General features: G+C 36.7%; 1 protein-coding gene and 1 pseudogene across 8 annotated transcripts in view; one reads left to right on the forward strand and one right to left on the reverse strand.

Moving 5' to 3' along the window:
• The window catches only part of LOC145681017 (uncharacterized), a 60,992-nt gene extending 44,967 nt beyond the window's left edge, over positions 1-16,025 (forward strand). For all 8 annotated transcript variants that reach the window (XM_081752301.1, XM_081752302.1, XM_081752297.1 and 5 more), the window contains one exon: positions 12,483-16,025. In XM_081752301.1, the coding sequence (XP_081608427.1) occupies positions 12,483-13,557 (1,075 nt within the window). In that variant the 3' untranslated portion in view covers positions 13,558-16,025. The remainder of the gene's footprint in view (positions 1-12,482) is intronic.
• Positions 34-6,227, reverse strand: LOC145681331 (uncharacterized; annotated as a pseudogene).
• Positions 16,026-16,508: the final 483 nt, after the last annotated feature.

Consider the following 16,508-nt stretch of genomic DNA (forward strand, 5'->3'; position numbering starts at 1 on the left):
GTTTTTGTTTACCAAAACAGCCCACAATTCTGTTCAAATGCGGTCATTGTGAAACTCAGGGGATTTGGGCTGGTTCCAATTGATTTTCAAAACTAGAGCAGAGATGTTGCAAGGTTGGTTCTCAGGAGCACGAGCAAATTGAAGCTCTTTTGAGAAGAGTGAGCGTAAAATCGACTTAATGCGAGTCTTTTTTGGGATAGCGTGCCCAAGCTAGGGATGGCCGAATCCGGATCTGGTCGGATCCGAAGATCCGGATCTCGGATCTGGATCCGGATTTTGGATCTGGATCCGGATCTCGGATCTGGATTCGGATCTCGGATCTGGATTCGGATCTCGGATCTGGATTCGGATCTCGGATCTGCATCCGAAATCCGGATCTCAGATCTTGATTCTTATCCGAACCCACATCCCACCCAAATTGTGATAAACTTGAATATCAAAAATTCACCGAAAGTAATTTCACGAAGTCCTGACAGTGAAGAAGAAAACAGAAAATTAAGACGGATATTGACAAGTCTATTTGTCTCCTTCATTCTACACTAAAGATCAAATGCTTGCCTTACTAAAAAATAATCTGATTTGACCCGGATGAGAATTCGATTGTCGAATCTAGGTCCACCCGGTTGCAGGACCGAGATGAAATACACACATATTTATATTTGAAACCGGAATACAAAACTCGAATATTTAAAATTCCTCAATACACCTGTTTCTTTGACAGTTAAGAAAACCAACAGTTAAGACAAGTATTGACTAGTTTTTACGTATATTTATCTTGCTCAGTCTGCTCTAAATATCAAATGTATACCTTACAATTAGATTTAATAATTATTTAGTAAATCACAATATGAGCACCGATAATAAACTATGAATTTTGGTGCCCCTTATCTAGATTTGAAATTTCGGATTCATACATAGAATCAGGCTGAAAGATAAATATTTGAGATCTGGACACCGAAACAAGTGCTAGTACCAAGATCGTAGCCGTTTTACCTAGGTAATGCGAGCGGAAGGAGAGCACTAATTCCGCATGTACCGGTACTTTGGGGAACACGAGAAACTAAAAACAGATAAATATTGCAGGGGCAAGTTGCGCTTTAACATGACTTTTCATGAGTGTTGTGTTCAAATACGAAAACTGTAATGGCGACTTGTTTGAAATAAATGCCTTTTCTTTTCTGGCAATAAAGTTAGGTACTTTCACATTGAATAAAAATATCAAAGCACATTTCACTGATTAGAGTGCTGGTTCTTATGGAAGCTTTCATACTGAACCGAAGATTTCCTCATGTGGGTATCGGATTGCCACAATTCACCTTGCTGAAATACGTGGTTTATCAGGAGGTCAGCCAAGATTCTTTTGGACTTAGCCTGTAGACTGCTTCTGGTCTCAATTATTCCCATATAACAAGACTAACCATATATAAAGTTGGTTCGAAATGATTTAAAATATCACTAATTGACCTTAAGGGGATAATCGCGATTTAAATATTCGTAAATCAGAAGAGATGTAACAGTTCAGCGTTAAAATAAATCCGATAATTCCTAATGCAACCTAATGATAGCAATAAAACTCCATATGTAACATTTTCAAAGCTAAGATTAACAGTTTTGTTCCTGAAGAGGGTTTATGGCAACATAGAATATTATAAATCCAATTATCATAAGTAGTACCTCTGATAGCCCCGCATTTCAAATCACCATCGCCCTTCATCCTGACAAGTGGGCAATTCACTTACCCACAATGACTTTTCAGGCATTCCAGTGACATCAATATCTCAGTTTGGGTTTGGGATCATGCTTCGGTGAACCTTGACTATCACCATCAGCAGGTATTAGAGAATCAGAACTTATTTCTGTATTAGACTATGTGGGTAACTATAGCTTTTCGTCTACAGAAGACAGAGAGCGTGCCTTAGGTGCCCGCGATCATGGGTTCAATTCCCGGAGAGGTACTCAACAATTTCGATGTTGACCCAGTATCGTGAGGACAATTGGGGAGTTATCTTAAGTAAGAGGTAGCGGACTGCAGTCTAGAAAGCCGGCATTAGGGACATCGGGTGTCGATGCGTTGACTACACATCCCCACTTTCAACGTAAGCCCGCTGGTAGGAACCAAAGGACTGTCGTGCCAAGAATTTAGTTTGTTTTAATTATCATAAATGGCTTCTTTATTATTAAATTTTATCCAATATTTTCTTTTCAACTAGTTTGTGAAACTCAGAGTTAGCTACTTGTTTTCTTTTTAATTCATGTTCATAGTTAGCACAACTAATCACTAAGGAAAAACAATCTTTTCAATAAAATTCGCCTCGCGTCTTTCGTAGCTCTAAGTTTAGTTATTTTTAGTTTTCTTTTTTTTTCAAGTTGAAGGGCGGTTTATCATTTTCCCCTCGCTTACCCTATTCTTTTTTCTAGTTTTACGTATGTTTCTTTGCACGGACATTGCGCCTATACGCACGTGCTTAGTGTGTTCGTTTAAAAAAGCGGGCCATTTTTCTGCCACTATAGAAAGTAAGAGTGCACTGTATCAGAGAAATATTAATTGACGTATGTAAGTGAATATATCTGTGACGAAGTCATAATTACTCAGTTTTTGCATCGTACATAGTTTCCTCATCCTTATTAATCTCTTCATCCTCGCTTCCTGAATTCCAGTTCTAGTATTCTTTCTTAATGGGGGACTGATGTCTCATGTAGGCTTATTAACTATGACATCAGCAATAAAGAAAGTACGGTTTAATTTGCACTAATTTTAAAACATTACGTTAATTAAATAATAATAATAATAATACGGAGCGAGCTCAGGCTACTTGTTAGGATTCTTGCTTCGCAATTGGATAATACTGGGTTCGAATTCGGAGACCAGCCATCCTGACTGCGGATTTTCCTCAGTTATACTGGGCAAATGCTAGGTTAGTACTTTGATCTAAGGCTCTGGAGACCTTCCTTTCATTCCTTTTCCAATGTTTTCATCTGTTGATTACTACAGTGTAAAATGGCCTCTGAGGATGTATCTGGTAGCTTATAGTAAGTAAACAATAACGACTTAATATATCTTCACGAAACGTGTGGGTTAATTTAACTACAGCCTTACAGTCCCAATAGATAGCTAAAGTTTTAATATCAATTTCCTGACTTTTATATACTATTTTCGTATTGATTCAGCTTTCAATTTTCTCATGTATGTTGCCACCGAGAATTGAACCTGAGATCACATGAACAAATGCGAATATGTTAAATATTTTTGAACACTTTAATATACAAAACGCTTCAATGATACGATGCATGGATATGTTTTGGTTACGTCCTGCAATGTATGATTAAAGAAGCCAGGAGGATGAAGAAAAAATAACAGAAATCTCTTTTATATTTACTCCTTCAACAAACTCCTGACCTCAGAAGGGCAAGCCATAAGTTAGGTAACAAAGTCATACAACGAACACAACCATATCGCTCTCCTGAAATTCTCGTGTGTATGTTTAAAAATCTACTGTTGTTTCACGCCAACCAGTCTATATTTTTTGTTGTATATACCTTCGAAGTGAAAGATATTCATTATTACATTTGTTGGAGGTTGGACTCGTGAGTCAGAAACTACTATTAATAAAGAGTTTGTTTTGTTTACTATCCCTGCGATTAGAAGGGCCTTATCTAAAAGATATTTCATTTGTATATGAGAAAAGAAGAAAGTTTATTTTCTAAGAATAAAATAAATATTTTCAATATGAAGCTAACATTAAGTTTCGAAGAGGAGCTAAACAGAAGAATTTGTTACCATTTACATCAGTTTTCAGACAGTTCACTATACTCTGAAATGAGAAGAAATCAAACTGGGAAACATTTTACTAAAGAGACTTCGACAGAAAGTGCAATATGTAAATATTGCAAGGTTAAAATAAAATAAAGAATAAAGGTAACACAAACGTGTTATAGAAACATTTAAAAGCACAGCAACCTACTGTATCAGTGAATCCTAAAAAAAGTTTTAACGAATTTTAGATATTCAATTTTATCATCACAATTTCAAATGCAGGTTTGGATACGAATCAAGATCTGAGATTCAAATTTCGGATCCAAATCCGAGATCCGGATCTAGGTCCGGATCCGAAAATTTTTGGCCATCCCTAGCCCAAGCTCTATCAAGTACAAGTCTGAGCAAGATTGGCGGTCTATTTAGCAGATTTCTAACAATGCTTGCCAAACTTACACCCGTTTCGCGCTTGTTAATATGGATGGCTTAATCTAACCACATTCGTGTGTTTTTGTTCCTTGGCATTCCAGTTCCTGAGAACACTTGCTACTACATGTGCAACTAAGGGATATCAACAATCTACCTCTTTGAAAGTCTGTACAGCCAGACATAATGATATACCAAAACAATACCATAGCACTTACAACTGAACGGGTAACGGTTGAGCAGAGTCCACACAGAAACTAAAAAACTACTGCGCTCCCCAACGCTTGACGCACAATAATGAAGGTAATTAGTGGTGGAATTACACGGCTGTGCACATCCTGTATACCCTGGGATATAATTATATATTGGGGAGGGGGGGGGGCGGAAAGTAATATCGTTTTTTGACAGTAATGCAAGCAGATAAATTGTGAATAAGTTTTTATTTTCAATCAATGATGTAATTACCTTCGTTATCAACAACCTTTTGCCATCTAGTGTGCAAATTTTCAATGCCGGATCGATAAAACTCAATTCTTTTTTGATTAAAATAGCTGGAGAGGGCATTTTGGACATCATCCACGGTTTCAAAGTTTTTGCCACTGAGAAAATGTAGCGATCGGAATAAATGAAAATCCGAGAGCCCAAGATCGAGCGAATATGGTAAGTAAGGCAATACCTCCCACCCAGGTCATTAACTTTTTCCAGGGATCATCTTTCGCAGTGCGGTCTTACATTATCGTGCAGAATAATACCTTTTCTGTTGACAATCGCTGGCCACTTTTCAATTAAAGGTTGGTGTACGTGATCCAATTGTTCACAGTAAAGGTCTACATTGACAGTTTGTCCAAGTTGCAGTACTTCAAAATGAACGACCCCGCGAATATTCCATCAAACACTAAAAAGCACTTTTTGAGTTATAATCCTGGCCTAGCTGTACTGCGTCGCGATTCATTCGGAGAGAGCCTTTTGCGTTTCGGATTATTATACGGTTTATATATATATATATATATATATATATATATATATATATATATATATATATATATATATATATATATATATATATATATATATATATATATATCTCCGGTGATCAAATGATCAAAAAAACGATTCTGGATTGTGCCGTTGAAGCAATAAGTTGCATGTGTTGACCGGTTAGCTTTGTTTTCTCGGAACAGATTATGCTGGACTCAAACATCCGCTCTGCTTAACTTCCAATCTGCTGGAAATGTTATTGCCCAAGATTGGTTAAGAGTGTGTGACAATTTTTCGATTGTCTGACATGGATTTGCCTCCACTTCCGCCCTGTACATGTCGTTGTCGAAAGTTGTTGGTCTTCCTGATCAAGGCGAGTCGGAAAGATCAAAATTACAGGTTTTGAACCTCGCAAACCACCGTTGAAATTTACGAATGTCTAATGCACTTGAGTACACAACGCAAATGTTCTTGGTAGCAACTGTTGCATTACTATCCTTGTGAAACGCAAACAGTATACAATGTCGGGTATGGATCTCTTCTGATATTTGCCTGGCGAATTCACCATCAACTGCTAAAAAACAAATAAGATATTTACGAGTAAACAAGTCACTCTAACCGTCAAATGTAATTGGCACAACTTTGAAATACACAATGAGCTGCTAAATGATCAACAAATATCGACATGCGAAAAAGCGACATTACTTCCTGATTCCCCAGTGTAACCATAATCAAAAAGTAGAGAGATTTTTCTGGTAAAACATGCAACTAATACGAAACAGGGGTAAAGGAAAAATATATTCATAATAACCAAATATTTCAGGTTCATATCCTGAAAAATACAAGTATTTCACCAATTAAAAGGAAAAAAAAGAGTTTTTTTCTTTTTTTCGTACATGAACAGTCAGGATACGTTTCCCTTCCAATCTTGGCGCCATTGACGTCATTAGGAATACAGGGGGTGGGGGAGAGGTGTTGGCCTGACAGAAAGGAAGATTTATTTCTATACGTGGTAACAACATAGCACGTGCAGAGTGATAAAGAGAATTTGTTTGAGTTTCTGACCTCGTACAGCCCCTTGTTTTGTAAGATGTAGAGATCGTTCTTCCTCTTTTCATTTGTGTTGTGAGTCTGCTTGAACTGAGTGTTGTGAACGCGTTCTTTCTGATTCTGAAGTTGAAGCTCTTCTCTAGGAAGGTGCAAGTCATTGGCCATAAACTCTTTATGAACAACTACTTCACCTCACCTGACTTGTTTGATGATCTAACAACGAAATCTATCTAGTGCTGCAAGACCATCAACCCCAGACGTCAAGGACTTCCACCAAACTTTTCAAAGAAAGTCTTGAGACTGAAGAAAGGAGACCCATGTGTGCGAGTTGAAGATTTGACTCTAATTTGCTGGCGAGACAAAAGAGAGGTGTATATTATTTTCAATTTGCGTCAGACACCAGCTGAGGGAAATTTCTCAGACGACAAATCCAATGCTCTCAGATCAAGCATTGTATGTGAATACAATACTCACATGGGTTATGTTGACTTGTCAGAACACATAGCGAATTCGTACAACTTTGACCGTAAGACCATGAAATGGACAGCAAAACTTTTCTTCTATCTACTCTCTCAGTGGGTCCTCAATGCTTACCTACTTTACAAGAAATTTCATCCCAAGGAGAAACATCTGAAATTTCGCGAATAGATTTCTTTGGCCTTCTGGAGGCTAGCGGAGAGCGTACACCTCGTCGAGCAGTTCAAGGAGTCACTAGTAATACTAGAAGTTCGGCGCTAAGGTACGAGGTTCGTGGAACGAAACTCTTCTCTGAACGTAAAGACGAACAGGGAAGATATGCATAGTGCAGACCTACCCAAAAAAAAGACCTTCCTTATACCGATGTATGGCCTATAAAGTACCGTGACACATGAACATCCAACTTTTGCGCATTCAAAGAAAACGGCTTGGAGCAAAGATAAGTAAGACATTTTACTGTAACAATTCATTTCTGATCAGTGGCGTATATTCATTAAGCAGGGAGGACGTTGTAATTACGTTGTATGTACTCTATAAAGATACTGCTACTACATTTTGTTGCCAACATAAAGAGAACATTCCTATATATATTTTACTTGCATCGTCAAGTTGTAGTGCGGAGAGGGGCGGCCGGAGCTCAACACGCTTCTATCGTATGCATGAAAATTCGGCCTAATTCGCACCCAAATTCGCTCTTTGAAAAGTTCGAAAAAGTCACAAAATTTCATTTTGGAATTGTAGCAGACACCCTATTAAATTAAGATTGATTGTATTTGAGAGCACTCCTCATGCTTTTCTTTTTAGTCATACATAAAGTAATTTTCTCGAAAGCAGATTTTTTCTTTTATTTTCTTTTTTTTTTTTTAACTTTTGAATACGATTTATTAATTTTTTTAAAGACAGCATTTAAAAAAATATTGTTTTATTAAGTTTACGTTTTATTTACACTTTTTGTTTCTATTACATATTCAATCGTTTCAGTTTACCGTATGTATACAGATTTATGTTACAGTAGATGGATCCACAGTATCTTCCTCGGAATAAATGGGTATATTGAAACATGATAATTTACTACAATGCTCACCCATTGGTGAACAGGCCAATCTGGCTTTTCTGCATTCACAGTAACTGCCATATCCTTTATTTGCAAGCACAAGGTAGTTCATGCAACGTATCATCTGGAGCAAACAATTTGGATGTTGTAACTTGTTTCAGTGTTCTTTGGAAACTTTCATTGCATTTTCTAGTTTCAATTGTCTATCCCCGTTCTGTGGCGGGAAGTTCGTTCCCTAATCACCTCTGAATTTGTATTATTAAAGAAGCTAAGTGTTGATGACACTCATCCGCGGTACGCAGTGTTGCCAGGTCAAATTTAGATCTTGGTGTACCTTTCTTTGTCAAAGCCAGAAATCGGTAATTTCAGGCCTTGTTCAACATAGAATTGTTCTCAACCCATACAAATACAGCACAGATTTATCTTCTGCAGCCAACAGTTCTTCTTTCGATGTGATAGCATCCAGAAAGATCTCTGCCCAACTAGGAGTCTCCCGGTGACTTGAAGGATTTCCAATGTTTTTATTTTTCCAGTGCCATAAAGAAAAAAAAAAAAAAAAAGTGGTGTCACACCCGTTCAATGCATTGGTAAATAGTAGAAGTTGTCGGAAATTCTTGTACTTTTCAGGTAATGTTTCTATCTTGTATGTGAGCGTTGAAAAAATAACATCTTTCTCGACAAAACAATATATACTTTTTTCGTTCAGGAGACAGGGTAATTAACAATTCAGTTCAATCTGTATCGGAAACCTCAACTAGAACGTCACAACAAGTGTTAAATTTGGTTTGTGGCTATCATTGCAATGTCTATATCGCATCATCTTCCGCTGCTATTACCCTCAATCCATGACTTAAAAGGTGATCTTAGAGCTAGCGTGAATTTCTTTTAATTGGTTTTGTTCCCCACGAAGTCCTTTATATTTTCTGTAACACAAACGGTCCTTGCGCTGCTTGTCTTGCCGCTCCTTTATTCTGCTCTTCATTTTTTGGTAGTAGGCTCTTCAAGATATCTGGAAAAAAAAAAAAAACTTATTGAGAATATAAGAATATATGGAAAGTAGCATTCTAGTACTGTAAGTGCAATTCTTCAAATCTGGATGGAGGGGAGCTTAGTATTTGATTACTTATTTCAAATGTTACATTACTATATGTTTTTTTAAACGAGTTTCAATAATCACAAAGATTATTTGAATCGCCGTTTTTTTATGGTTTACCTTTAACTGTAATATCAAGAAATTTCTTTTAGATTATATTAATAGTAAATTTCTGATTTTTTGTTCGAAAATAAAAGTCCGAAACCAATGACACAAATTCTTCTTCTATTATACAGATACTTACCACGTGCAAGGTACTTAACCAATTCTCCAAAATAAGAGATTAAGACAGAGAAGATCATTTTACGTCTTCCAAAAGAAGCTCCAGGATACGGTTCTGACTGACCAAAATTGTCGACTGCATTGTTGATGATGAATGAGTTAGTTCCTTACGATTTAAGAAACAAAATTAATACTGGTCGACAAATTAGTGAAATTTAAGTGCCTTCTAAACCAGCGCATATTTTAATTACTCAAAAGAAAAGGTTTTCTAACAGCACAAAATTATTTATGAGGGATTTTAATACAAATGATTGTTAATTTAATTCACTACAAGGAATTTAGCTCAACGAACTACTAATAGCCCAGAAAACAACCTATTTAAATGTAAGTCAAAGTTGCCCCTTGGGCAACACCAGATCAACATCTCACTTTTAATTATCGTTTTGAAACAAAAACTTGAAGTAGTATTGTATAATGTAATTTCGATTTAATTGATTATTTTACGTTTATTAATAGTTTTATACACATTAACACATGACCTGTAATTATAATCAATTTGAATTAAATCAATTTAAGAAACTGTTCCCTTTCTAACAGATTATGATTCCCACTTCAAATTTAAACAAAATTACACTCTATTGTTCACATGCATTTTTAGGAGCAAAATTTAGCGCTATTTAATATTAACTTTTGTCACTAAGCACCTCTTAATTTTAGTATTTTAATTCTTCAAAAGATGTTTGCTCTTTAACAAATTCATTCACTGTAACTATAATTCTTCATTTACACAAATTAATTTTAACGCGAATATTATTTCTTATCTTTACTGCACCACATGCCTTTACGTTCTGCATATTTTACTAATTATTTCGGTTATATTATGCAAAAATGAATTAATATTTTAATTACATCTTGTTATTTTTAAATTTAATGCAAAACGAAAGAAAATAACATTACTTTGGTATCCATTGGAGTCTTTTTTTTAGCTACCGAAGGCACACATTGCCTTCTGCAACTTATTGCTTGTCAATGACGAACAAATAGGAGTGCACGAGGCACGAAACAAAGCGAGCCAAGCCAGTCTCCTTCAGCCAGAAACAACTGGCCCAATCAAAACCAATCATGACTCTAATAGACAAGCTGATTGTCACCTGAATTTCGGTTTACTAACGAGAGGGAAAGAAAGAATGATATTTCGTTCTTTTAGAATTAGTATTGAACAGTAATTTCAATCAATTCATTTTGTTTTCCTTTTCGCACTGACCATTTTATTTTCTTTCTTTACTTTTCCATTTTGATTTTTACTGTTTTTCATCTTTCCCTTAAGTATAAAATGGAAAGATTTTGCGTTTTAACAAATTGTGATCTTAAAACATAGGCCCCAACCTAAAGCGACAAAGGCATTAGAAATTGAATTTACAAATGTATATTTAATGTTTTACATCGTATTATTTCCTTGATAGATTTAATAGTCTACCTATTTCCAAGATGTAGATTTAATAGTCATAATCCGTTCGTCTACTTTATATTTTGTTGTAGATATAATTGCATTACATGTGCTTCATTCACAAATTACATGAGCAACTATTCAAGTCTTACTATATTCAACTCAATCACATTGCACGCGATGAGTGGGCGACCGCATCGAACACCGAACTTTTTTACTTTCTCTTACTTTCTTCCCCTTCCTAGTGTTAACGTTGTTGGAAGCATGCGGAAAAGGCCTCTTTCGGAGTGGAGTTGAACTCCTCTTTCGTTGCTGCCATAATGTCCTCTATGGTCTGAAATCACGTTTCTTTCAATGGCCTCTTGAGTTTGGAGAACATCCAGAAGTCGCAGGGGTCCATATCAGGAGAGTAAAGAGCCTGTCGAAGCACAGGAGTTTCGTGTTTCGCCAAAAAATAGTCTGAATCAATGCGAGGAATGTGCTGGAGCATTGTCGTGATGGAGCCGCCAAACACCTGTTGACCACAAGTCCAATCTCTTGCGCCGCACAGCATCACGTAGGATACGGAGGATATCCCTGTAGTACTGCTTAGTGATTGTTTGACCATGTGGTGCGTACTCATGATGTACCACACCACGGGAGTTAAAGAAAGCAGTCAGCATCACTTTGATGTTGCTGCGCATTTAGCGCGCCTTCTTTGGTCGTGGTGACGGGGAATGCTTCCACTGTGACGACTGGGATTTGGTTTCCGGGTCATACCCCCACACCCAGGACTCGTTACCAGTGATGATGGTGTTTATTGATGAAGTCGGAGTCACTGTAAGCGGTGTCCAGCATGTCCTGTGCGACTTAAACACAAAGTTGCTTTTGCCCCGCCATTAGCAGCTTCGGCACGAATTTCGTCGCTACTCTCTTCATGGCAAAATCTTGGGTCAAAATGGAATGTGCCGAAAGAGTGCTTATGCCCACTTCTTTAACTATTTTGGGGGCGCGGTGGCTCAGTAGTAGAGCGTTCACCTCCGGTGCGTTGGTCCCTGGTTCGATCCCACCTCGCGCCGTGTGGACTTTGTGGTGGACAAACACCGTGCTTGTGGGTTTTCTCGGGGTTCTCCCATTTCCTCCCACTTTCTTCATTCCACCATTTCACTCATCTCTCATCACCGTCTCTTTTAGCCTAACCGGCATATCCGTGGGACGTAAAACTTAAGGATATAATTTCATTTTCTTTCACTATTTCTCGGATAGTTACACGACGACGCTTGCATCACCACAGCGTTCACGTTGGCAATGACCTGGTCATTTCGGCATGTTGATGGGCAACCGGAGCGTGGCTCGCTCTCTACCAATGTTCAGCCGTCTTTAAACCGGTTGTACCACTTCTTAATCTCTGTGACGCCATGGCACCGCCCCTGAAAGCCGTCTGAATTTTATCTCCCATATGGTTTCCACCTGCCTGTTGCCCAGTTTTTGGCAAAATTTGATGCAGTAGCGCTGCTCCAGTCGTTCCGTCATGTCACTTGCATCGAAAAACCGATGCGAGCACTACACAATACCTCACTGAAATGCTGCTTGCCACCAATTGACGCTATCGAGAAGCGGAAAATTCACGCCTGCGCACGAAGGTTCAAGGTCGACTTACACAAGCGTGCTTGCTTCAACTCCATCAGGTTTTTGGAAGAGAAAAAGTAAGATCGGATACTTTCCTAACAGACCACGTAAATGGTTTTGGTTTCATATTAAACCATAGATCTACGTCTAATAATCATTATACTGAAAAGGATGTGTAATTCTAAACACTCAGGCTTTTTTTTTTTTTTTTTTTTTTGCTAATATTATTGGAATAATATTCATTCATATGCCATGTAATGTTTTTTTTAAATTACATTGTACCTTTCTTAAAGAGCTCTATCTATATTTGAATTAATAATCTCCTTTTTATGTTAACGATATTTTTACCATATTGTTCTTTTTTATTTTGTAGCTTATTGCTCAACAAATTCAACGCAAGGTTGTTCACCCAGTGTGTTGCAAACCAGAACCACTGGATTCAAATACTGGATATTTACAGCCTTGATGTGTCAGTATATTGTCTTTGCACTGTTTTGGACAATTTGCCGCACCTACAAATATTGAAACACCCTCGTGTTCCTGTAGCGTTACGTAGAATTAGACAGGAACGTAGCAGCAATCTTCCCAGTTACGCTTTGGTCAAAATTGAACTTCTAGAAAGGAAGTTGAAAGACTCGTTAGACGTGAGTTATGAAAAAGAACTTGTGGGTAATTATGTGAGTATTAGCGTAGAAGCAGTTGCGTGCCTATGCCCTTTCTTGAAAAGTATAGAAATAGAGTATTACTACGGACCGTCATGTAAGGACCTAGTGCCATTGTTAGAGCTAAAGGCACTTGAGAGTCTGAGTTTATTATCCATATGTCCAATGGGAACAGAGAATATCTTTGATGATAGTATTGTACCTCTTTTAAGGCAAAATGGACCTATAATAAAGTTACTGCGTTTGCAAGCGATTTCGTTCATTGATATCAACGAAATTGCCCGTTTCTGCCCAAATATAGAGTGGCTGGAACTCGAAGAGTGTATCGTAGTAGAAACTATGAATTGTGTACCACCAATGAACCATTTAAAGACCTTGCATCTGCAGAACATAAATCTAGAATGCGACTTCCCTGTGACTTGTTACAAGTTTTTATTATCAAGCCCAATGTTACAAGAAGTATTACTTGTTGGCAGTGAAATTTCAACTGATAATTTAGGACATTTACTGTTAGAACATAATATTTTACAGAAATTGGAGATAATGTGTCTGATAGATCACTTCTATATCACACCAGAATGTGTAGAAATGTTGTTAACTGAAAAGAAATTACTCAGAGCACTATATGTGGAATGGCATTCTCCCTGTGAATGGCATTCTTCTATGGATTGCCATTTTCCCATAGCAATGGAAAAGGGTACTAACGTAATTGATAGAGCATTGAAAGAAAATTTAGATATAATGATCGTAGTGTCATCATCTGATTGGACGTTAACTTATCCGTGAAAATTGAGATAATCCTTTAGAATGTTCTCAGGGTTCGCGCCGACCTGGAAAACCTGTAAAAATCAGGGAATTTCGTGAAAGCTGAAAACAACTAGAAAAGTCAAGGAATTTTAAGTACAGGTTTTTACCTCTCAGAATCCATTTCTCTTTCTGCCTTATCCACTATTTGTTAGGGGATATGGGTTATTGTATAAAATAAATTAATTTGTTTTGCTAAGCTTCTCTACATACACACATTATACAGCGCTGTAGTCCTAAAATTTTCAGAGGGTATACGCTGTTTTGTTATTGTCTATGATTGTCATGAAAGACATAGAAGGCATTTTTTAATGAACATTGTAAAACGCATGTATTAATTAATTGAATTAAAATACGGTATAAAGGAAGCATTACTGTTTTATAGTCTAAAAGTATTTTATGCTATTTTCTTGATGATACTACTTACTTAAATCACACTCACTTCGAGAAAGAACAGAAAACGTCGCACCGGATGTGCCAGAAATGAGAAAATTGTGCCCAAATTAGTGATGTGAGGCGGAAAATTTTCCGCTATATTTTTCCGGAAAACTTTCCGTTCTAAAAAAATATCAGTAATCAAGTATCAATTCCTCAGCAATCATGAAATTGATTGAATTCATGTATAAAATGTTAAAAACTGAAAGATCGTTTAAAGAATCTGAAAATTTTCATGGCTCAGACAATTTTCAGTACTATGTAGGAACAAGTTAAACAATTTTTCATGAATCGAAATATTTTCTGCCTTATATGGAAAAATTGAAGATTTTTTTTATGAGTCGGAAAGTTTTCATAGATCGGAAAATTTTCATCACGATGTAGAAACAAATGGAAAACACTTTTCATATGCCTGACAATTTTGGATATTATGTATAGTGAAGTTAGGTGGAAAATTTTCCACTATATTTGACTGCACATAGAGCTACAAAATTGAATTTCAGTAGAGGAAAGTTAGTCAGCAACAAATTATAATTTTCCAATTAGCTTTCGGGAACCGGAAAATTTTGTATTTCAAGGTGGGAAATAAAATTTTACACAGTGTTTCTCTCTATATATAGAAGAAAATTTTTCACCTCACATCACGGTTAAACAACGATGTAGGAATAAGTGGACTATTCTTTTACGAATCGGAAAATTTTAATCACTGTACAGGACAGACAATTTTTCGATTCATGGAAAATTCTTCCACTTGTTCCTACATAGTACTGAAAATTATTTAAACCATGAAAATTTTCAGATTCTTTAAACGATCTTTCACTTTTTAACATTTCTATATATGAATTCAATCAATTTTATAAATACTGACGAATTGTTACTTGATCATTGATATTTGTTAAGAACGGAAAAATTTCCGGAAAAATATAGAAGAAAATTCTCCACCTCACATCACGGCTAAACAACGATGTAGGAATAAGTGGAGTATATTTTTACGAATCGGAAAATTTTCCGTTTCAAAATTTCCCGGAAAATTTTCATCACTGTATAGGACACAATTTTTCGATTCATGAAAAATTGTTCCACTTGTTCCTACATAATACTGAAAATTGTCTAAGCCATGAAAGTTTTTAGATTCTTTAAACGATCTTTCACTTTTTAACATTTCTATATATGAATTCAATCAATTTTATGAATACTGACGAATTGTTACTTAATCACTGATATTTGTTAAGAACGGAAAAATTTCCGGAAAAATATAGAAGAAAAATTTCCACCTCACATCTTAACTAGACAACGATGTAGGAATAAGTGGAGTATGTTTTTATGAATCGGAAAATTTTCATTATACTAACTAACTAACTAACTAACTCTATGGCCTATGGAACCCGGAGGTTCAGTGCCGCGTTCACAAAAGCTCTCTACTGACTTCTATCCTTAGCTAATTGCATCCAGTTTCTACTTTGTATTCCTATCTCTGCGAAATCCATCTTAATATTATCCTCCCATCTGCGCCTAGGTCTTCCTAATGGTCGTTTTCCTATGGGTCTACCAGTAAAGACTTTGAAAGCGTTTCTACTTTCTTCCATTCTAGCTACATGACCTGCCCACCTAAGCCTCCTAGACTTGACGACCCTAACAATGTTGGGTAAACCGTATAAACTATGTAGTTCCTCGTTATGAAGCTTCCGCCATTCCCCATTCTCGTTCCTCTTGGGTCCGAATATTCTTCTAAGGATCCCGTTCTCAAATACTTTCAGTCTATGTTCTTCCCTCAGAGTAAGCGACCATGTTTCGCAACCATACAGAACAACAGGCATGATTATCGTTTTATATATTTTAAGCTTCAAATTCCTCGACAGAATTCGCGACGACAAGAGATTTTGAACCGAATAGTAACACGAATTCCCTGCTTTTAGTCGACATTTAATTTCTTCGTGAATATGATTTTCGTCTGTTAATATTGATCCTAAATATTTGAAAGTATCCACTTTATCAAAAGTATTATTTAATATTTTAACGCCTCCACAATTTGCCGTATTACGGTCCCGACGCACTTCCATGTATTTAGTTTTCTCTGCATTTACTTCTAAACCCATGTCCCTGCAAGCGTTTAATAATATCTCTGCATTTATTTCTACTGTTCTCCTATCATCCCCTATTAAATTTACATCATCAGCATATGCCATAACCTGGTGAATGCCGTTCAACTCTAGGCCCTGGTTGCTATCTTTGATTTTCCTTATGGCGTATTCCAGCACAAAGTTAAATAATAATGGCGACAACGCATCTCCTTGTTTCAGGCCATTTTCGACGTGGAAGCTCGTGGACAAAAATTTTCCTACCCGGACTTTACTTTGGGATTCACTTAAACATATCTTAATTAATCTAATTAGCTTTCTCGGTATTCCAAGCTCTGTAAGAACGTTGTATAATGTTTCTCTCCTAACCGAGTCGTAAGCCTTTCTAAATTCGTAATTTTCATTGTACAGGACAAACAA

Source organism: Thermobia domestica, chromosome 3 (assembly GCF_964235325.1).
Source record: "Thermobia domestica chromosome 3, izTheDome1.hap1.1, whole genome shotgun sequence".
NCBI classification, from domain to species: Eukaryota; Metazoa; Arthropoda; class Insecta; order Zygentoma; family Lepismatidae; genus Thermobia; species Thermobia domestica.